General features: G+C 34.9%; 1 protein-coding gene and 2 long non-coding RNA genes across 3 annotated transcripts in view; 2 read left to right on the plus strand and 1 right to left on the minus strand.

Moving 5' to 3' along the window:
- The window catches only part of LOC147835395 (uncharacterized), a 66492-nt gene extending 63594 nt beyond the window's left edge, over nucleotides 1-2898 (plus strand). Inside the window, exon 4 of the long non-coding RNA XR_015499865.2 lies at nucleotides 2811-2898. This is a non-coding gene — a long non-coding RNA (uncharacterized LOC147835395). The remainder of the gene's footprint in view (nucleotides 1-2810) is intronic.
- cerkl (CERK like autophagy regulator) overlaps nucleotides 1-23175 on the minus strand; it is a 195866-nt gene that overhangs the window by 99093 nt on the left and 73598 nt on the right. Inside the window, exon 4 of the mRNA NM_001089474.1 lies at nucleotides 14886-14949. Coding sequence (NP_001082943.1) covers nucleotides 14886-14949 — 64 coding nt within the window. The remainder of the gene's footprint in view (nucleotides 1-14885; nucleotides 14950-23175) is intronic.
- LOC141376196 (uncharacterized) lies at nucleotides 11528-21492 on the plus strand. The gene is made up of 2 exons (XR_015499882.1): nucleotides 11528-11824; nucleotides 17935-21492. It is a non-coding gene; the product is annotated as an uncharacterized LOC141376196 (long non-coding RNA).

A 23175-nucleotide genomic window follows, 5' to 3' on the forward strand; every position in this document is an offset into this window, starting at 1 on the left:
ACATACATGAAGTATAAATAACATATAGTTAAAGTCAGAATTATTAGCCCCCCTTATTTTTATTTATTAATTGTTTTTGACGAATGATGTTGAACAGAGCAAGGAAATTTTCACAGTATGTCTGATAATATTTTTTCTTCTGGAGAAAGTCTTATTTGTTTTATTTTGGGTAGAATAAAAGCAGTTTTAAACTTTTTAAAAACCCATTTTAAGGTCAAAATTATTAGCCCCTTTAAGCTTTAATTTTTTTGTCTAGAACAAACCATCGTTCACAATAACTTGCCAAATTAACCTAACCACCCTAATTTAACCTAGTTAAGCCTTTAAATGTCACTTTACACTGTATAGAAGTGTCTTGAAAAATATCTAGTCAAATATTATTTACTGTCATCATGGCAAAGATAAAATAAAAATAAAAAATTATTAGAAATGAGTTATTAAAACTATTATGTTTAGAAATGTGTTGAAGAAATCTTCTTTCTGTTAAACAGAAATTTATGAAACAAAATAAACAGACGAGCTAATATTTCTGACTTCGACTGTATGTACATATAGTTATAAAAATTGATCATAAATATTAAACATTTTATTATCGCTGTATTATTATTTAGTAATGTATTATTGTATTTTATTACTATCAAAGTACTTTATTGTGTGCATTTTTATATTTCAAATAATTATTATTTTGTTTTATTAATACATTAGTGGTAAACATAATAATGCTTCATTTTCACAAGAATCCCACCAGTTTATATACCCATGTTTTTAATTATATACAGTTAAAGTCAGAATTATTAGCCCCTCTTTGATTTTTTTTTCCCCCCAAATGATGTTTAACAGAGCAAGGAAATTTTCATAGTATACTGTATACATATATGTCTGATAATAATTTTTCTTTAGAAGAAAGTCATATTTCTTTATTTAGACTAGGGTAAAAGCAGTTTTAAATTATTTTAAAAATTATTAGCCCCTTTAAGCTATATATTTTTAATAGTCTCCAAAACAAACCATCTGTATACAATAACTTGGCTAATTGCCCTAACCTGCCTAGTTAACCTGATTAACTTAGTTCAGCCTTTAAATATCACGTTAGTATATTGTCACTGTATTGAAGTGTCTCGAAAAATATCTAGTAAAGTATTATTTCCTGTCATCATGGCAAAGATAAAATAAACCAGCTATTAGAAATGAGTTATTAAAACTATTATGGTTAGAAATGTGTTGAAAAAATCCTCTTTCCATTAAACAGAAATTGGTGGAAAAAGTAAACGGGGGCTAATAATTCTGACTTCAACTGTGTATATTTATTTACAGTGTTCAGCATTGAGTACATGGCATTTTTAAAATAAATATTTTTCTCTGTTTCTCAGTGAATATAGGCAATGTATTTAGGTGCATTTAAACAAAACTATTTAAAAACTGAAAGATAATACAATTAAATTCAAGCAAAATGTTAGGGAAAAAAATTACAGCCTACAAAATTTTAACTAAATTGCAATTTCTTTCAAATTAATTAAATTCAAATTTTCCTATTTTTTTTATGTACTAGTGTTTTTAAGTGTACTAGTGTTTTGGACCGTTATAGTAAGTTATTTTGTTTGATAAGCTCCAGATTTGGCTTCAGTACTGACTAATCTAATGTATATGCACAAATTTAATATTGTAAAGTTTCCTATTAAAATATAAATTTAAAAGAGGTGCACTATAGGAGTTATTCATGTTTTAACAATTAAACGAATGTCTCTCTTTTACTATAAAAAGGCTAATAACAGTAATAACATGATACATGCATGCAAACATTTAATCCTTCTTTTACACTCTAATAAAAAGGTTGCATAGTCAATATAGATTTTGTTAAAAATGTCATCTTCTGACAGATTTTTTTTTAAATACCAGACCTTCCCCCTAAATAGCATCCAGATATTAAATGATTATAAAGGTTAAATATGATTAAAAATTCCTGGCAAATCTTTATTAGAGGAATCCATTTCAATTAATGAAAATGATAATTCCCACCGAACAATAGATTAAACCATGGAAGTGTTGAGCGGGAGGCATGTATTCTAATTGGGAAATGTCCTTTTTTTTTCAAGAATAGCGGAAAATCTGTCAGATCTCAGCAGCAAAATAAATCATTAAAAACGGCTGAGCCCACTAATCTGCTTTAAGCACATTACTAATAAATGAACACAGCCCAGTAAAGCTGATTACATTTAATTCAGAAATGCCCTTTAGCAATACTGTACAATCTCACAAATAGATTTGTTTAGCGGACACGGCCGCCACTAATAAGCAAGTAGTCATGCCACTCACAAAATGAGTTCTGTGACCTTGCAGTCGCAGGTGTTTGGGATAAATCTGCCTGCAATGTTTTGATCCGCCATATATGTTAAGCCTCGAAGGACGCTGCGAATCTGCCAAATCGGGATAGTAAATATTAAGCGATACATCTGAGTTCACCTATTCACCTCTCATGGAGTGGGTCAGTGTTCAAACCGTTCTGCAGGTGTCAGAGACTGTGCCTTATCTTCATCTGCAGAGGTCAAAGCCTCAACCTAGAGGCCTCACCAAACACACGCACACACAATGCACAGCTTTATGCTGATGATGGATGGGTCAAGATGAGCCTCATTTCACATTAACCAGGGTTTAGTGTTAAAGTGTTGCATGCATTCCCAAACAGGCATCTCAGTGCTAAAGCAGTTGCAAGATCAACAGACTATGAACTCAAAGATTTGAGAGTTTTTTATGCTTTTAGACCCTTAAAGCAGGCATTGTTTCATTTTTAATGGACCCTTTTCACATTTCAGGGTCTCTCAGCAATGGAAGTCGTCATAGTTGGACAAACTCAGAGCGCAGTGAATGGGAAAGTACAACAAATAAACAGGTCAGATGCAAAACCTTCTAAATCCGTCAGACTTCTTTTCTTGTAAGTGAGCATTTTTTATCAGGCTCCTATAAATAGGTTCAGAAATTCATTTTACTGATAATGATAAGGATATTAGCTATTAAATAAAATACTTTTTTTTTTTTTTTCGAAAATGTTACTTTAGACAATTCTTTGTTTTTTAGTTAATTTTCTTTTGCATCAAAACCAGCTAAATCCACTTGTGCTTCTTTTTGCAAAACCCTCTAAATCAACATGTCAGGACAAGACAGTGTAATTAGTTGAAAATTACCAAAGATGCAATTACAAATTAGTTTACCAAACATAAAACACATTACATAAACCACCTAAAATGAAAAATACAGAAATCTGTCAAGTAAGTGGCGGTTCATTCTGCTATGATCTGATATTTGGGATTTAGATGCAAGTAGAACAATGTAAACATTGCAAGCTAAGCTTGGTAGATTCAAATAATGTAGTGTTAAAGCATTGTGAAAGATCAATATCTGTGCATTGTCCATTAATATAAAAAGCTTATCAGATGTATAGGTATTACAAAGTAATATACATAATATAATTTTATACATTATATTTATCTTTTAAAAATTGCTTAAATTAGCAAATAAAACACAAAGTAGGTCAACTAGGCAAAAAGGAGATGTCCCTCAGACAATTTTAGAAGCTGTCATTCATTTATTCTCACCATACTTATGGTCTTGGTCTTTTGTTTATCCTCATAGCATCCATGTGGAATAAAAGAATGGCATCTTAACTTCATCTTTCGTGAAACATAGTTGGCGTTTAATGTTTAGTAAATTGGACTCATTCAAAGTAGCATCGCTGCGCATAATTTTAATGACACTGAGTGAATGCTTTAGGCACGTAGTATATGTTCAACAAATAGATTTACTTCAAATCATTCAAATCCCAGTGTCAGCGCATTCAGAAATAACAGTTTGGTTGGCAAAAGCTGCTAAACGCCACTTGCCTTTGACAGCAAATGCTGCTATGTCCTGAAAACCAATCAGAAGGCATGAATCGAATCATATGTTTTAAATGTATCGGTGCAGGAATTGTGGCTAGCTCCTATAACTAAGTTTTTATTACAACAACCCAGTGTGAAAGCCCATAAAGTGGACCAAAATCTTTGAGTAATTTTCTAGCAGCTTATTGAATGAACTCTACACAATCTGACAAAAATCTTGCTGTCGATCCCAGCTGTAAGAGCAAAACATAATAACTCCTAGTTGATTATTTGGAAAAGTGGCAGAGGGTAGATTTTTTTCAGATGAATCATCTCTTGAACTGCATCCCAATCATCACAAATACTGCAGAAGACCTGTTGAAACCCTCATGGACCCAAGATTCTCACAGAATTCAGTCAAGTTTGGTGAAGGAAAAATCATGGTTTAGGGTTACATTCAGTATGGGGGCATGCAAGATATCTGCAAAGTGGTGGCAACATCTACAGCCTGAGGATCAAGACATTTGTGGTGCCCATTACATTACAAACCACAGGAGAGAGCAAATTCTTCAGCATGATGGTGCTCATTATCTTACTTCAGCCTCCACATTAAAGTTCCTGAAAACAGGTCAAGGTGCTTCAGGATTGGCCAGCCCAGTCACCAGATATAAACATTATTGAGCATGTATGGAAAAAGATGGAGGAGGCATTGAAGATGGATCCAAAGAATCTTGATGAACTCTGTGAGTCCTGCAAAAACGCTTTCTTTGCCATTCCAGATGACTTTATTAATAAGTTATTAAGACATAGATGCAGTCCTCCAAGCTCATGGGAGTCATACACAATATTAATTGTTTATCCACTGCACCATGACTTTATATTCTATACTGTACATTATTTCTGTTAAGTGACTTTCGTCTAAGTAAAGCCAGACCTTACTGTCCTAATTAAATAATTAAAAATCAAGGCATGATCATATTTTATTTCGGTACCAAATGATCAACTAGAAGTGAAGCTTTTATTTGTTGTTGCTAAAACTTGGATAGGCGACAAGACTTTTGTCAGGTAGTGTATGTCACAAAAAATACAAATAAAATAAGCTAGTTATGAAGGCAAAGGGAGGTCCAACCAACCCAGTACTAGCAATCTGTCTGAATAAATATGTTTATAAGAGACTCTAGCAATGTCTTATTTTCAACTCTCATGAAGAGTCTCTGTGAGCTGACAGTATAACAAAGTAATGTAAAAATAACCTGACAAACTTCGTGACATTCCCCTACGTCTCATATTGTGGCACTTATCTCACTTGCTGTCTATCAGCAGTCAATGTGATGGCAGTAAAAATTGCACAAATAAGCTCTTTACATTCAGAGTGCTGATAATTAGCATAAATGTGTGAGGTGAATAATTGCATCCGTGGCTGACGTGCCATCACTTTAACGTCTATTTTGTGTGGCACATGCCGTGACTTCATGAGAGACGTAACTGAAATAGCACCGTTCCATTTAAACTGGAGGAAGCATCAGTCGCTGGAGTAATTAATGAGTGATGATCTATTAATGAAAAACGTGTGATTAGTATTACCTTTGTGGAATTAATTCTTCAGAGGTTAATTAATGGAGTTCAGAGGATTGAGGACAGGGGACTGAGTTTAGAGCGCGATAACACGTTTTCTTTGACAGGAGAAAAATGAAGGAAAAAAGTGGAATTATGAAAGTATCCTTTCTTTTGCTTTCGCTGAGGTGTTGATGGTGTTTTAACATTTCTTTCTAATAAAACACCCTACGGATCATTCTCGACAAGCTGTCAGCTATTTAATGTAAAATCAGGAGCAGTGGATTTTTTAGCACTTTGAAAAGCCTACTGAGGTTTACTGATGTTTTAAAGTCAGTGTTATTGTGATGAGCAAAAATACTTCACTTAACTGACTTTCACTTGTTTACTGTACAGACTGCATTTGTAACTAAATAACTAAAACTGCAATAAAATGTTATTTAACATGAACATTTAAAAACAAACATTGGAACAAATTGGAATAGAAACATAATTCTGATTAAAAAAAAAAAAAAAAAAAATATATATATATATATATATATATATATATATATATATATATATATATATATATTATATATATATTATATATATATAATTTATTTAAAAATTGAAATATAAATGCCCTGTTTGGGAATACAATTTTAGAACTTAATCATTAAATACATTTCAATTATTTACACTGAATTTTAAATAACTTTATATATATTTTAATTTTGCCATTTAGGTATGTTATGTTTCCTAATTAAAAAGTCTATCAATACAAAAAAAAAAAATTATAATCAATAAAACCTCATTTTCACCTTTGGTTTTAGGCCTAGTATATGCAAAATTTTGGTTAATTTAAACCCATTATTTTAATATATATATATATATATATATATTGAACCGAGCATTAGAATGGGGAAGAAAGGTGATTTAAGTGACTTTGAATGTGGCATAGTTGTTGGTGCCAAACAGGCTGGTCTGAGTGTTATAGAAACCGCTGATATACTGGGTTTTTCATGCACAACCATCTCTAGGGTTTACCATGAATATTAAAACCACAGTTAAAGCAGTGTTAACCTTATTACAGCCATCGTTTAAACATTTGTGCTTTACCAACAAATTGGAATAGAAAGATAAAATCTGATTTAAAAAAAATAAATTTATATTTTTATAAAAAAACTGATTTAAAAGTTGATATTAAAATGGTTTAGGTGGCAATTACATTTTTTACAATTCAATTTTATTTATTAAAAAAAATGTTATCATTAGCACTAAGTTTTAAGTAATCTTTTTATTTACTATTTTAATTTAGGTTTAAATTTTTTCTATTTTCGTTTAAGTTGAAAAAAAAAAAAAAAAATATATATATATATATATATATATATATATATATATATATATATATATATATATATATATATATATATATATATATATATATATATATATAATAAGAGTCATAAAAAAAAAGTCCGAAAAAAAATCTATAAACAATTATTTAACGTTGGTTTTTGGTCAAATAAATACAGAATGTTGGTAAATTTCAGCCCAGTATTTTATGTATTAATGATAAATTAAATGTATATACACTCATCGGCCACTTTATAAGGTGAACCTGTCCAACTGCTCGTTAAAGCGAAATTCTCATCAGCCAATCACATGGCAGAAACTCAATGCTGCATTCTTCCTGATGGTCACATGACCTTCAGCCATTTTTTCAGTAACTTTGAACATGGCATGGTTGTTGGTGCCAGACGGGCTGGTCTGAGTATTTCAAAAACTGCTGATCTACTGGTATTTACATTTACAACCATCTCTAGGGTTTACAGAGAATGGTCCGAAAAAAAGATTAAATATCCAGTGAGCGGCATGTTTTGTGGACGCAAATACCTTGAGAAGTCAGAGGAGAATGGCCAGATGACAAATCTGCAGCAACTGCGCGATGCTATCATGTAATATGGACCAAAATTTCTGAGGAATATTTCCAGTTCTATCTATCTATCTATCTATCTATCTATCTATCTATCTATCTATCTATCTATCTATCTATCTATCTATCTATCTATCTATCTATCTATCTATCTATCTATCTATCTATCTATCTATCTATCTATCTATCTATCTATCTATCTATCTATCTATCTATCTATCTATCTATCTATCTATCTATCTATCTATCTATCTATCTATCTATATTTTTTTTTCATTATATTCATTTAATTAGAAATGTTTCTTTTTTAAAAATAATGGCAGTTTTCATTTGTTGTGTGCATCTCTGTGCACATCATGCAATTGAAATGTGCCCCATGAGGCTGTAACAATAGTACTGACACAGATTCCCTGCTTGAAGATTATCCTGTTTAGCAAACAACAGAAAGAGTGATCATTTTTTCTCTTTTTTTGTTCGTCGTCGGGTTAAGTAGCTTAGATACCCTCAGTGATTTGTCATGCCGAAAATTAAATTTCAACAAAATCATCAGAGCATCATTTCTATAATCCAGGCTAAAGAATAAGCTTTGTGAAATTGGAATATGCAGACCGATCATGACTGATGTCGAGATTGCACACAGACATTATCCTCAGTGTTAGGTCTGCAGAATTACTGCCGCAATATACAGGAGGAGGAATAATCTATTATCTCTAATCAAATTGATTAGCTTAAGTGCAGAGATATGATGTAAGATGCCTCTTTTTGATATTAAAATAATTTCTCTCATTCCAGATTATACAGTAGGTTTAGTCTCTTCTCTAATCTAAATATGAGCTCATTAGATGAATTACTGTATATTTAGTGACATATTGTGTAGTTTAGTAACGGCTTTTTTTCAGTGGCATGTATCGTTAACTAATAAATATGTACATTCTTTGTAATAAAACATGCATTCAAACTTTTGAAAATGGTTAATTTTTCACTTTTCTTTTTTAGATGTGTTTGATATTAAGGCTTTTGCTTTTTATTTATGAAAAAATGTATTTTAAATGCCATTTAGTTATGACAACACAAAAAAGAATCCTTGTTGCATTAAATTTTTAAGCTGAATCAAATTCACCTTTGATTATATTGAACTTTTTATTATGTTAAACGGTCTTAAAACTGCTTGCGTAACTTGTACAATTAAGTTAGAACATGATTAACTTATTTTGTTACAATGAACTAAAAACATGCTTTCATGGCTATTTGATAATATCATTTTTAGTGTACATGTAAATTATATATAATGTTTTATTATAGTCATGGTACATTAGAATTATAACTTACTTATTATTTACTTATTTACTTATTATTAGGCAACTCAGAGTATACAATTTTTGCGAGTCTGTGAATCAGTTGTTCCTATATTTTAAAATAACATTTAAATGCATTTGAATACACTTTTGTTTACTCCTAATTTGTTTGACATTTTCACAAGCTGATTTGACCAACACAACTGCTTTTAAAACATATTAAAATAGAAAACATTAATTCATTCATTTTCTTGTAGTCCTTTCATTAATCCATTCAGCTTATTCAACTTATTCAGCATGTTTTTACGCAGCGGATGCCCTTCCAGCCGCAACCCATCTCCACATCCACACACACACACTCGTTCACACTCATACACTACGGACAATTTAGCCGACCCAATTCACCATTACAGCATGTCTGTGGATTGTGGGGGAAATCGGAGCACCCGTAGGAAACCCACGCGAACGCAGGGGGAACATGCAAACTCCACACAGAAATGCCAACTGACCCAGCCGAAGCTCAAACCAGCGACCTTCTTGCTGTGAGGCAACAGCACTACCTACTGTGCCACTGCCTTGCCCAAAATAGAAAACAATTATTTAAAGTTATAATAATATTTGAAAGTATTACGTATTTTGGATTACAAATGCAGCCTTGGTGAGCGCACTTCATTTTAACATTAAGGAGTTAAAGCATTTTCAGTCATAATAAATATTTTAATAATATTTTCTGTTTTGTTTTTCCCCTTTTTTTTAGATGGTAAAGAAAATTAAACACTTCATTATTTTTCACTTTCTTTTTCTTTTTTTTTTTCAATATTTTAATGGACGCAAAGCAGAAGATAAGTCTGGCATAAATGCAAAAATGGCTTCAGGTCAATAAAACTAAATATTAATGCTGCTCCAAAATTATAAAAGCATAAAATCTGCTCCCACTTTTTTTTAAACTGTAGGCTACTTACCACATATTCAATTGTATACCATACGTCTGTTCAGTGTCTTTTTCTATTTATTTGTTTGTGTTGTTACGTCTTGTCACAATGCATCTTGTTACGCTAATTGCAACTATATTTATACACTCTTCAAAAAAGTGACAGGAAGAAACAAAGCTTTTTCCTCTCATGCCATAAAAAAAAACTTTTTTATTTTCCTAAAAACCTTTCAGTGAAATGTTTTACAAATAACCCTTTTCATAGTCTAATAACTTTGATTACAAATAACTTTTCCATCACTAAAACACTTTTTTTTCATGATGAAAATGTACCTTGGAATGTTTCTCGATAGAACCATTGATGCCAATAAAGAACAATCATTGTTAACAGTAAATTTTCTTTTGGTAACATTCATTCATTCACCATTTACTTTTTTTTCGGCTTAGTCCCTTTATCAGTCTGGGGTCATCACAGCAGAATGAACCGCCAACATATTCAGCATATGTTTTACGCAGCAGATGCCCTCCAAGCTGCAACCCATCACTGGGAAACATCCATGGACACTCATTCACACACACACTACAGACAGTTTACCTTGCAATTCACCTATAGCGCATGTCTTTGGTAGGGGAAACAGGAGCACTTGGTGGAGTTTGAAATACCCACCCATCACTAACAAAGGTCCAGAATTGTCTTGTACATGAGTTCATTTGTCCTATTTTGTTTGCTATGCCATCATAAAATTAAAAGCTTTAAGACCAAGCAGAATCCGCTGTTGGCTGTGGTGACTTCAACTAATCAGTTTTGGCCAATGCAAACAAATATTAATTATTTTCATGAGTTCAACATCCAGCTGTGCAAGAATACATACAATTTGAGTGAAGTGAAGTCATCTTTTACTACTGACCTTTGGTTTTTAAATAGAGAAAATGATAACACTTTATTTTGATGGTCCATCTGAGTATTAGTAGACTGTCTGCTTATCATCTGCTGATACTGCTCCTTCAACAGACATTTAACTGACTATAAGAAACTTTGCAAGTACATGTCAACATACATGAACCCTAACCCCAACCTAACAGTCTTATAATCTAATGAGATAGTTAGCATTTAGATGCAATGTAACTGAAACGGACCATCAAAATAAAGTGTGACCGAGAAAACAAATAACATTTATTCTAATTTTTAGACATTGTTCTTGAAACAAAAAAACAAAAAACAAACAAAAAAAAACAATAAAAGCAGCAAATATTAAAATGAATTTAAATACTAATTTGGCTAATGTTGTTATCCAGGAATTTTCAAATGTACTTTTTGACAAGACAGCCTATAAAATAGTTTAAAGCTCTAATATTATTACTGTTTTATTTATTTATTTTAATAATTCAAATTCTGACTGAGGAAAGTTGAATGTTCTGGCCAGTTTTTAATTTAAAATATTAACAAATTCCTGTTTTTTCCTAATAATTTGTAATAAGTTTTGATTTTAAAAACAAGTTTGGTTTTTTTTTTTTTTTTTGGGGGGGGGGGGGGGGGTATATTTCTTTATTCTAAATCTTTAGGAAATATTTTTGGTACATCAAAAACTGTGATTTATTATGACCACCCAACAAGCTAATCCATCTAAAGAGGTGCTTAAATGTCACTAATGCAAATGCAGTATTTAAATTTCATAAGTAAATTAAAAAATAGGCAAATAACGGCAAAAAGGTACACATTTTGAGACAAAAAATAAAATAAAAATACCCCATTTGTCCAGGCTGGCTACAGGTCTGTTCTGTAACAATCTATGCATTAACCGCGCTACATATTAGTTCCAAAAAATGTGACCCCTATGAATGCTTTTGTGGTCGCGGGTCACACATCATGTTCCTATGAAGTTCATCAGTCTGATCTGATCTCTTTATTTGTAGATTCTCAAGAACGCCGCCGCTCTTAATTCCCACCTTCATATGTAGCCCAGATTAATCACCGTTCACCGTGAACGTGTTCTCCGCTCGGCGCGTGCCCTTGTCCCTTTGTCACAGCCGTGAACCCGCACGCTGTGTTTTTAATCAAAGAGCACCGCGCCAGACCCAGCACGAGCCTCCCGCCGAGCCCAGAGGATGCAGCCGAGCAGTGGGGCGGCGGTAACGGATGAGCGTTAAGCCGGGGCCGGAGATATTTAAGAGGAGCTAATTGTGAGAAGTACTGGAGCACGCGGAGAGAGACCGAGCGATGCCCCGCGCCCGCGGTCGGCTGGATGGCGGTACTTCATCACTGCTTCCAGAACAGGTAATTAAGGAGCCACCTGCCGAGCCGCACCGGAGAGACCTGATCTACCGGAGAGCCGCGCACTGGGCCCTGCGGCAAGCCGCTCCAATCAAAGTATTATCACTCATTTTGCAGAAATCCACCTCTCCTCCCTCCGTCCAGAACACTAGGCCTGCTTTATTTATTAAGACTAAATGTCACCTCAAGAGAGAGAGGCGGGATTACTCTGTCATCTGGCTTTGAATCCACGCCATCTTTAGTGGAATTTTAAAGAGACGCTACACCGTTCAAATGAAGGGCTAGTCTTGCTTATGTGTTTCTGCCAGGACTGCAATCCTGACATTCCACTAAAGGGCAAAAAACAGATGCAAAAACTACCTATATTATGGATAGCATATCACAGAAATGTTTTATGAATGCGTACACTCAAAAAATGGTTTGCTTTTTGTTCAACAAGTTCAATAAATTTGCTACTTACTTAAAATGAGGTAAAAATTATTGAGTTTTTTGGAAGGACAACTTAATTGTTTTATGTTCAATCCACTTCAACACAAACCGATTGTGTGGAACCATTTTTTTACAATGTTCAGTGAAAAAAAAAATCTTTGTATTTAAGGGAACTGGATGCAAACAATTTATATGGGGTGAATTTAAACAAACTAATTAAATTTAGTATTGTTCAACTTAATTTAAGTTCAGCCCATATAAATTGTTTGCAACCCAATAACTTGGTTGATAAGAAAGAATCATATTTTTCAGCATGCTTAAATATAGCCTTTTCTGATTTGTTTTATAGCTGTTTCAAGAGTTCACACTTAGCTGATGATTTATAAAAGCTTGTTTGGCATGCTGTCCCGGGAGAGAGCCCCGAGCTCAAGGGATCCTCGAGCCTGGGGCTTCCTCCCGTTGGCAGAGCCAGAGGGGAGCCTGAGCTCGGTGGATCTCAGAACTCCTCAACTGCGGTAGCTAAGGGAACAGAGGGGTTAGACAAATGCTTGATTGTTATACGTGTTGAATGTCTTTGGATGGTGGGAGGAAACCGGAGAACCCGGGGAAAACCCACGCGGACACGGGGAGAACATACAAACTCCTCACAGAAACACCCACCGGCCCTAAGGGACCAGGGCCGGTAGTGTTCTTGCTGTGGGGCTCGCAGTGCTAACCACTGGGCCGCCGTGCCGCCCAATTAGAGGTAAAGGAGAAGAATAGGGGAGGAGGGGGGTTTCTTCCAAACGTAGATAAAATGAGCTGAAAACTGTGGTTATTTATAGTAGCTTAGGGCTCATATGATTGGAAGATAGTGATAAGCAAATACGGGACCGGCCGTGATAAATCATAAGCATGTGATCCTCTCGAAATCAGTTTATGAATAAACTTCACTTCAAGAGTTCACACTTGCAATCATTTAAGAATAAGGCGTCTTTGGCGTGCTGTCCAGGGAGTGGGCTCTGAGCTCAGGGAGACACCCCAACTCGAGTTATTCCCCTTATCAGGAAACAGAGAGGAGTTGGGATTCGAGCGAAGTATTTATCCCGGCCCTAGAACGCTTCCCCCGGGAATGTAATGCTTAAGAGGTGAGGTGTCGGGGTGGTGGAGGGATGCTAAAGTTGTGAGATGCTGAAGCAGGTAAGACAGCCTTGGTATATATAGAGGTTTGGTCAAGAACTGATTTGATAATAGAATAATTGTCAATGACGTATTCGATACTGAAACTTCTGCGCGTGCTCCTCCCAACATTTGTTTACAAAACATCACTTGTTAAAGTTAGGTGTTTGTTTAGCCACTTAAATTACATGTTGAGTAAATTCATATGATGCCAATACAATCTAAACAATGTAACAGTAAAATTCTGCTTTGTCTGTATAGACATGCAAACACTTGTTTGTAGAGCAAGTAGTTTGACTGTTCTCTGTGGTTTATTATTTGTAGTAATTTCTCCCATAGACGACTGAATCGGTATTTATTAAAAAAAAGGTATCCAAACTCGGTCCTGGAGGGCTGGTGTCCTGCAGATTTTAGCACCAACTTGCCTCAACACAGCTGCATGGATGTTTCTAGAAAGCCTAGTAAGAGCTTGATTAGCTAGCCCAGGTGTGTCTGATTGGGATTGGAACTAAACTTTGCAGGACACCAGCCCTCCAGGACCGAGTGTGGACAACCTTTTTTTTTTTAAAAAATCGCAAATAACGATTGAAGAATAAGGACAATACAGATCACTGGTTTTTGCTCTTATTTAGTGGAATGTCAGGATTGGTGTCCTGGTATCAGTGGAAGTAAAACTCATATGATGTATTGTGTGCACTATTGTGCAGTTTTCTGTGAAGAAGGGACTGAAATGCATTTGTTAATCTTGCTTGACAGTAATTGCATCATTCACTTTCAATATGAAAAACAGCACTTTGATTTTCTATAATAAAACAACTCCCAAAATGACAAAGCTATGGGCTTCACAAAACACAGAAAGATAGCAAAAGTTTAATTTTTTTTGAATTCCATCCATCCATCCCTCTAATTTATTATTTTATACTTATTATTTATCTTAAGCATTTTTTCATTGTTTTTATTTTTTTTATTATTTTCCACTGCAGAATATAGGTCTACAACTTTTTACTATGTTTCAGTTTTTAGTTTAAGCTAAATGAATATAGTGTTCAGTTAATTATAATTTTAATGTTAATTATAATGTTAATTATAATTTCTATTTTTTATTTATTTTAGTTAGTAATTTAATTAGTTTAATTTTGTCAATGTGCATACATAATTATAACTAATATAACTTATAATGTTTTGTACACACTTTTACTTTTTTTTTTAAATACTTCAGTTTTTATTATCACATAGTTTTCATATTTTTGGCTAAAAGTTTTACGTTTTAGTAATTATTTTTTGTTTGATGTTTGTTAATGTATATTTTATTTTAATTATTTTTATTTTTGTACTGTATGGCAAACAAAAAAAAATCAGCATTTAATAAACATTTTTATTTAAACCCTTTAATTTGTATACATTTTTATTTCAAGTTTGTATAGGTAGGTGGGTGGGTGTTGTTTAACCATCAGTACAAATTATGAAGTGTACATACCCATCATAGTCTTCCAAGCTGCAGTCTTTCAGAATGGACAGAGCATGGCCCTTCCTCTCAGTGACTGTGGAAAAGAAAGAGTTAATGTTTTCTTTTTTTTTAAACCACTCCAAACTGCCTTTAGTACCCTTTTCCAGGCATTGGCAAATGGCTTAAGCCGAACATATGGTCCTGGCTGTAAAGCAGAATTTATACTTGCATGCTGTTTGCATTTTTAATCAAGAATATGAGTTGCAACCGTTCTTGTCCTCGGCCTGCTCAGGCTGCACAAAACAAGGTCAAGACTTTCCCCAGTGTGCACTATATGCTGTGCAGTTTACATTACAGTGCAGTGACGTAACTTTGATATCATTTGCAAAAAAAATTCCAACAATCAGAATTAGTTTTGCTGCGATAATGACGATTACAATCTGGAATCTGACTCTACAATCTGGTACTGGTTTATCCAGGGCTGTACAGCGAGACGGAAAATCAGTCCGTGCAGTGAATAAAGGTAGTACAGTAGCAAGTGTGTGATACAGCTTTGAATGTTTACAAAGAGATTTCCTGACATACTCCTATTCCAAATTCACTTCATAACATCAGGTTTTGAAATAACTTCATAATTTAATGAATTCATGATGTGGCTTCATCTCACAGATTAAGGAAGAAAGCAAACAATTTTATTATACGCTGATAAACATTTGATTATCTTTGCATTATTTTAGACAGATGCTGATATTCAATAATTGAATTTATCATGATAATGCACATGCACATTACTGATATTGTGGCCACTTCAAAATAATGTAAATAATAATTATTTAATAATTTAAGATGACTTAATATTCATATTGTTGTGTTGGTAGTGGTGTGCAACAGAGCACCAAATGCTTAAAGTCTTGATACATGATTTATTTCCAAACATTAATATTTTCACATTAACTGTCCTACAGCACTGAAAATACTCTATTTATAGGCCTCTCAACACCCTACTTTTTGTTTAAAAGTAAAAATACAGTGCATCCGAAAAGTATTCATAGCGCTTCACTTTTTCCACATTTTTGTGTTTCAGCCTTATTCCAAAATAATTCAATTGATTTATTTCCCCAAAACTCTACACACAACACCCCATTATGACAATGTGAAAAAGGGATTTTTTTTTAAAATTGTTGCAAATTTATATATATATATATAGCTGAAAAGTCACATATACATAAGTATTCACAGCCTTTGCCGTGAAGCGCTAAATTAAACTCAGGTACATTTTGTTTCCACTGATCATTCTTGAGATGTTTCAGTAGCTTAACTGGAGTAGAACTGTGGTAAATTCAGCTGATTGGACATGATTTGAAAAGGCAAACACCTGTCTATATAAGGTCCCAGGGTTGACGGTGCATGTCAAAGCACAAAGCAAGCATGAAGACAAAGGAATTGTCTGTAGACCTCTGAGACAGGATTGTCTCGAGGCACAAGGCTGGGGAAGTTTACAGAAAAATATCTGCTACTTAAAAAGTTCCAATGAGCACAGTGGCCTCCATCATCCATAAGTGGAAGATGTTTGGAACCACCAGGACTCTTCCTGGAGCTGCCCGGCCATCTAAGCTGAGTGATCGGGGGAGAAGGGCCTTAGTCAGGGAGGTGATCAATAACCTGATGGTCACTCTGTCTGAGCTCCAGCATTCTTCTGTGGAGAGAGGAGAACCTTGCAGAAGGACAACCAACTGTGCACCAATCCACTGTATGGCAGAGTGGCGAAGGACTCTCAGACCATAAGAAACAAAATTCTCAGGTTTGATGAGACTAAAATTTAACTCTTTGGAGTGAATGCCAGGCGTTACGTTTGGAGAAAACCAGGCACCGCTCATCTCCAGGCTAATATCATCCCAACAGTGAAGCATGGTGGTGGCAGCATCATGCTGTGAGGATGTTTCTTCAGCACTAGGAACTGGAAGACTAGTCAGGATAGAGGGAAAGATGAATGCAGCAATGTACAGAGACATCCTAATTGAAAACCTGCTTCAGAGTGCTCTTGCTTAACAACTCGGTGAATGTCCTTGAGTGGCCCAGCCACAGCCCAGACCTAAATCCTATTAAACATCTCTGGAGAGATCTGAAAATGGTTGTACAGCATTGCTTCCAATCCAACCTAATAGAGCTTGAGAGGTACTGCAAAGAGGAATGGGCAAAAAATCCCAAAGACAAGTGTGCCAAGCTTGTGGCATCATATTCAAAAAGACTTGAGGATGTAATTGCTGCCAAAGGTGCATTAACAAAGTATTGAGCAAAGGCTGTGAATACTGATGTACATGTGACTTTTCAGGTGTTTTATTTTTAATAAATTTGCAAAAATTTCCAAAAATCTTTTTTCAGATTGTTATTATGGGGTATTGTGTGTAGATTTGTGAGGAAATTAATTTAATTCATTTACTGTAGAAATAAGGCTGTAATCTAAAAAAAATGTGGAAAAAGTGAAGTGCTATGAAAACTTTCCGGAAGCACTGTATACACTGAAAAAACTGTAATGCCTTATAGTCAAGTGTAACGGAGCCCACCTAGTAAGTGCTGTGCAGTTAAACCTCACTCTTCTGACCTCTAAAGGTGCTCTAGCGACAGATGCTAGAGGCCATGGTCTTTAGCCTCCTTGTTAGAGCAACCGACTCCCATGTGAAAGGTTGCCGGTTCGGAACCAGCTCGGAGAGGGTTGGGTGGCAAAGGACCGGCGGGGTTACACAAGACAACATATATTTTTGTTGCTTTACATATTTAAAATAAGTTAATCAGGTTTCGACTAAATTTTAAGTTTTACAAAGTTTTACGTAATATTTTTAATCCGTTTGATTGATGTTGAGATAACGAAATAAGCTAATTATTTAATTATTTATTTAACTAAAAACTTTAAGGCATTAAGAATATTTCATAGTGTAGATAATGCTTTTTTTGCCTCTCAGAAAAGTTTTTGCCTCTCAGTAGATATTTATGAATTATCCTCATTGATATCTTTGTCAAAATATATACTATAAACTATTGTGATCTAGTTTTACATGCTGTTTGGTCTTCCCTATTTTAGGGTCGCAGGTCAAAAAGAAGAGGGTCAGATGTGGTCAGCAGAGAGTCTGTTGGATACAGTACTGTAGGCTTGATCCAGCAGAATTGTGGATTCAGGTCTGGTGCTGCAGAAACCTCTGGCCTGTGTTGATGAAGAAATGCCAGTGAATGCGGGGGGAAGAGGGCTGGCACGCCGCAGATGGCATTGTGCGCTCCCGTGCCCCACTTAGCATTTTCTGGGGCACCTCCACCACGGAGCGGGTCCCAGCTGTGACCACCCATCAAAGGGCTCACCGAGGCTGATGTGACACTTGCAGATGGATGTTTTTGTGTGTGTGTGTGTGTGTGTTGTTGTTGTTGTTTCACAATGCACGCAGAGATGCAAGTGCTGAGTCTGCTCATTATGATACGCCTGGCTTTCTCTGGTACCAGCTCTACAACTACTGATGAACCTGCACAGCAGTGTGTGAAATTTTAAATCAGGTTTTTTTTTAAATTATTCATATTTCTAAAAAGGACGGTACAGTGGCTCAGTGGTTAGCCCTCTGTCTCACAGCAAGAAGGTTGCTGGTTTGAGTCCTAGCTGGGCCATTTGGCATTTCTGTGTGAAGTCTGCACGTTCTCTCTCGCTCTGGTTTCCCCCACATTCCAAAGACATGGGCTTGGTGAATTTGATGACCTAAATTGGCTGTAGTGTAGGAGTGCGTGTGTGTATGGGTGTTTCCCAGTACTGGGTTATGACTAGAAAGGCATCCGCTGCGTAAAATATATGCTGGAATAGTTGGTTGTTCATACCTCTGTGGAGACCCTTGATAAACAAGGAACTAAGCCAAAGGAAAATGAATAAATATTTCTGAAACATACGTGATGTGTGTGTACGTTATCACTCCAGTCTTCAGTGTCATCCTTTAGAAATCATTCTGAAAATCATATTTCGTCTTAATACCTATGTGGAAAGCTGAATATTTGCTGAGTGGTTGTTAGAAAACTTTGATCAGTTTAATGTGACACTGATGGCTAAAAGCATTCAATTGTTACAGAAAAAAAATAATGATAAAGCAAAAACATCTTACTGATCATATAAGTCAAAGACTTAAAACTCAAATGTAGTTTTGATTTGACTCATAAAAATGTTTTCTGTTTAATTATCTTTAGATTTATTTGTATATTCAATTTTTTCAAAGATTATATTAAGACTCAAAATTAATTACTAATTAATTGTAAATCTTTATACTTTGCTGTCATTCTTCAGACTAAGGTTTTACCTATTTGTCAGCAAGACGTGTTTGTAAGTGAAAATCATACAAATTATAATACAATTTTGTGTGCTCACATATTATTAAATGTATTCTACATAGAGGTGAAAATAAATGTGTCACTTAATTTTTGCATACATATATTACTTATGCTGGCTGACAATGGGACGTTTGAAACTTGTTTGAAACATTAACATAGATGTTATTTACTATGACTACTTTGATTACTTCCAGTTAATGTTTTTTTTTTTTTTTGTATATAAAATTGAGACATTTCATCCTTGATTTATCATTAGCAACAAATAATGCATATATCATTTTCCAATTCATTTTGGACTGCATTGTACGATTCTGAATTCTGTGCATGATACTTTGAATGCACATTAGGCTGAGCACATTTACAAGCTGCATGTAAGTATGCTATTCCAGATTCTTCTCAAAGCTGACCTGTAGGGGGAGCACTTGCAAATCAGATTGGTCTTGAAGTATCATGTGGCTCTGACCTTGTCAAACATACCCACAACCCAGGCACCTTTTCTCACATCTCACCCATTGGCTGAACATCCACTATTCATTTTAGTTAAAAAAACAAACATTTCAAACAGTGCCAAATCAACAGAGCACCACAATAAATCCTAAATTTGAGTGTTTGATCAATTTTCATACTTTGGACCTTATTATTTTAAAATACACTAAAACACACTTCTAAAGGGATAACGTGACAGGAAATTCTGTCATAATTTGCACATAATTGCACACTTGTTTCAAACCTCTATGAGTTTGTTTGTTTTTTTCTGTTAAGCACAAAAGATGTTTTGAATACAGTTGGAAACCTGTAACCATTGACTTCCATAGTAAACAAAAAACAACAACAAATACTATGGAAGTCGTCAATGGTTACAGGTTTTCAGCTTTATTCATAATGTCTTCTTTTGTGTTTAACAGAAGAAACATCTCATAAAGCTTTGGACACTTGAGGGAGAGTAAATAGTGAGTAAATAATCATTTTTGAGTGAACTATCTCTTTAAGTGCTTTCTTAATCACACTTTATTTTTGTTAATTCATTTTAATTACAATATCCCGTGACAATGTTAGACATTTTATTGTATTTTTGCGGTAACTTGCTGGTTACTGCAACTGTCTTTTTACAGTAACTTACCTGTAAATGTGTTTTACAGTAGCAGGGCTTTACTGCAATTTCATTTTGCATTAAAATAGCCTTACCGCAAGTTCTCATTCATTCATTTTCTTGTCGGCTTAGTCCCTTTATTAATCCGGGGTCGCCACAGCAGAATAAACCGCCAACTTATCCAGCAAGATTTTACGCAGCGGATGTCCTTCCAGCCGCAACCCATCTCTGGGAAACATCCACACACACATTCACACACAACGGACAATTTAGCCTACCCATTTCACCTGTACCGCATGTCTTTGGACTGTGGGGGAAACCGGAGCACCCGGAGGAAACCCACGCGAAGGCAGGGAGAACATGCAAACTCCACACAGAAATGCCAACTGAGCTGAGGTTCGAACCAGCGACCCAGCAACCTTCTTGCTGTGAGGCGACAGCACTACCTACTGCGCCACTGCCTCGCCTACCGCAAGTTCTTTTATGGTAAAATGCTCTTTACCACATTGTTTTACCACAATCTTACAGTATGCCACTTTACAGTACTTTTATTGTTATTTGTTGACATTTTAAACATGGTCATCTTGGCTAAAACGAGGCTAAATTTGGGCTGTGAATGACATTTTAGTAGACGTCTTAGAACAGAAAACTAGACTAGTCATTAAATAAACAGTCCTGTGGCTGTCATCGCATCAGTCAAGTGGATGCAGCACACTTCTTGTGGTGTGGAGAAACCCCCTCTCATTATTGTGAAGCGCTTTGGGTGTATGTCCCTAGTCTAGTTTTGGGCTATTGTTGTACGTCTAGTAGATTTTCACTGACAGCTCAAGTTTAGCCTTGTTTTAGCCAAGCTGTCTACGTTTAGGTGTCTATTAGACATCTTTTAAACATAAAATTGTTTACTGGGTTACTGTAGAAGTTGTGAAATTACCCACAATTCAGCACATACTACAGTAGTGATCTGTAAAGAATGGATGTAGTATTTTACTGTTCGTTTTCCAGTAAATATCCTCATCCACTGAATCATCCACTAAATAGCTGTAAAATTGTGGCAAAGTGTATGTTCACACATATTTTGCCTGATTATATAAATTTTATTCTACTAATAAATAATGAAAAGGTTTTTTTTCAGCATCTGGATAGTCACCATATTTTCAGGATTGTAGAGTAATGGAAAGAGTTGGGACATTTTTACCAGAATTGTACATGATCTGTCCTTGAAACAAAAATAAAAAAGCATAAATACAGTAAATAAAAAGTATTTCAACCCAAAATGTCTAAAATGGACTGATGGTTGATTTCTGGGAGTTGTTCTTAAAAGGAAGTTGTCATTCATTTGGTTCTCAGATTTTTTCTTTATTAAAAACACTTTACAAATGTACAAACCCTATTATTGTCCTTGTCCTTAGCCCAAAAATTTACAGCTTTTATAGTTTTGTTATGCTTAAAACTGTGCCATTGAAAAAAAAAAAAAAAACTTCACAAATAGCAAGACTAAGTTTTTATTCACGTCAACTGATTTAAAACATGAAATTATGAATAAAATACATGGGGACTTTTTTTTTTCCCCATGTTTCTGTCAGTCTTGTAACATTTGCATTAAATTTAAAATAAAATGCATGCAACACACCTTGAAGGCTTTGAAATGGCATCATTTGATGGAGAAGCTAACAGTGCTCAAGTATGCTTTCTATCATTGAATTGTATGATTTTATGTTTAATTTTGTATGATTTTTTTTTGAGGACGACAAGCTTAAGTCAGGCCCTGTCACATTTTTTATAAGTGAAAATGTACATTTCTGGTAGAATGTCCTAGTCACCAGCAGCATCTTGCATTAAAGGGATACAGTTCACCCAAAACAGAAAATTCTACATTAATTTACTTGCCTTTTGTTTGTCACAAACCTGTTTGAGTTTCATTTTTTTCTGTTAAACTAGGGATGCACTGATACCATTTTTTTTTTAAACTGATCCGATCCCAATACCTAAATTCTGAGTATCGATGTTACAGATCTGATCCCGATATGGTGCTGTTTTTTTTAAAGCTTAATACAGTTTTTTTTTATAGTTTTGGTGATAAACTCAAATAAAATATCTTTTTTTAGTAAACATAATAGACCTACATGCCTACAGTAGGTCTGTTATGGACCGATGACACAATCTCACTAAAAACATAATGCTTGCTCTAAACTAGGCTAGAGGTTTTTTTATAGCCAACAAAATACTTTTTTTCCTACAATAGAAGCCAATGGTTACAGGTTTACAACATTCTTCAAAATATCTTCTTTTGTGTTCAACAGAAAAAAACAAGAAATTTGGAACAAGAGGAGGGTGAGTACATTTTGATCTTTGAGTGAAGTATCTCTTTAAAAAGGCCACATACAACAAGCCACATTTTTTTCTTGCAAGACTTTTGATTACCAGTGAATAGCAGCACATTACACACATTGTAAGTGCTTCTCTTGCAAATATCGGCCTGTGCATCTCTCACAAAGTCTATCCTGAGTTAATTCGATTATGGATATTCTCAAAGCTCTGCTTCGCGAGCGGCTGGAATGAGATATTTAATTTCTATTAGGTAAAATGTTGTTTAATGGCACCACCTCGAGCTCTCAGCCTCTGCCCTCGGGAGCAAATCATCAGGAAACGGATTCTATTACTGTTCAAATGGCTTCTGGAATCAGGTAGACTCATTCATTAGAGCACAGATTGTGGAGTCCCCTTCCCAAAAGCAGGGGGCGCCTGGTGTGTGCTTCAGTGTGTGTGTGTGTGGTTGTCTGTGCATATAGTACGGGGTCCTGTGTGTCTGTGTCTGTGTGTGTGTGTGTGAGGAGGTGGGTAAAGGGGTGGAGAGGGGGGCGTCCCGCACTGTGTTGG

The sequence above is a fragment of the Danio rerio genome, chromosome 9, assembly GCF_052040795.2.
Source record: "Danio rerio strain M-AB ecotype USA chromosome 9, GRCz13ab, whole genome shotgun sequence".
NCBI classification, from domain to species: domain Eukaryota; kingdom Metazoa; phylum Chordata; class Actinopteri; order Cypriniformes; family Danionidae; genus Danio; species Danio rerio.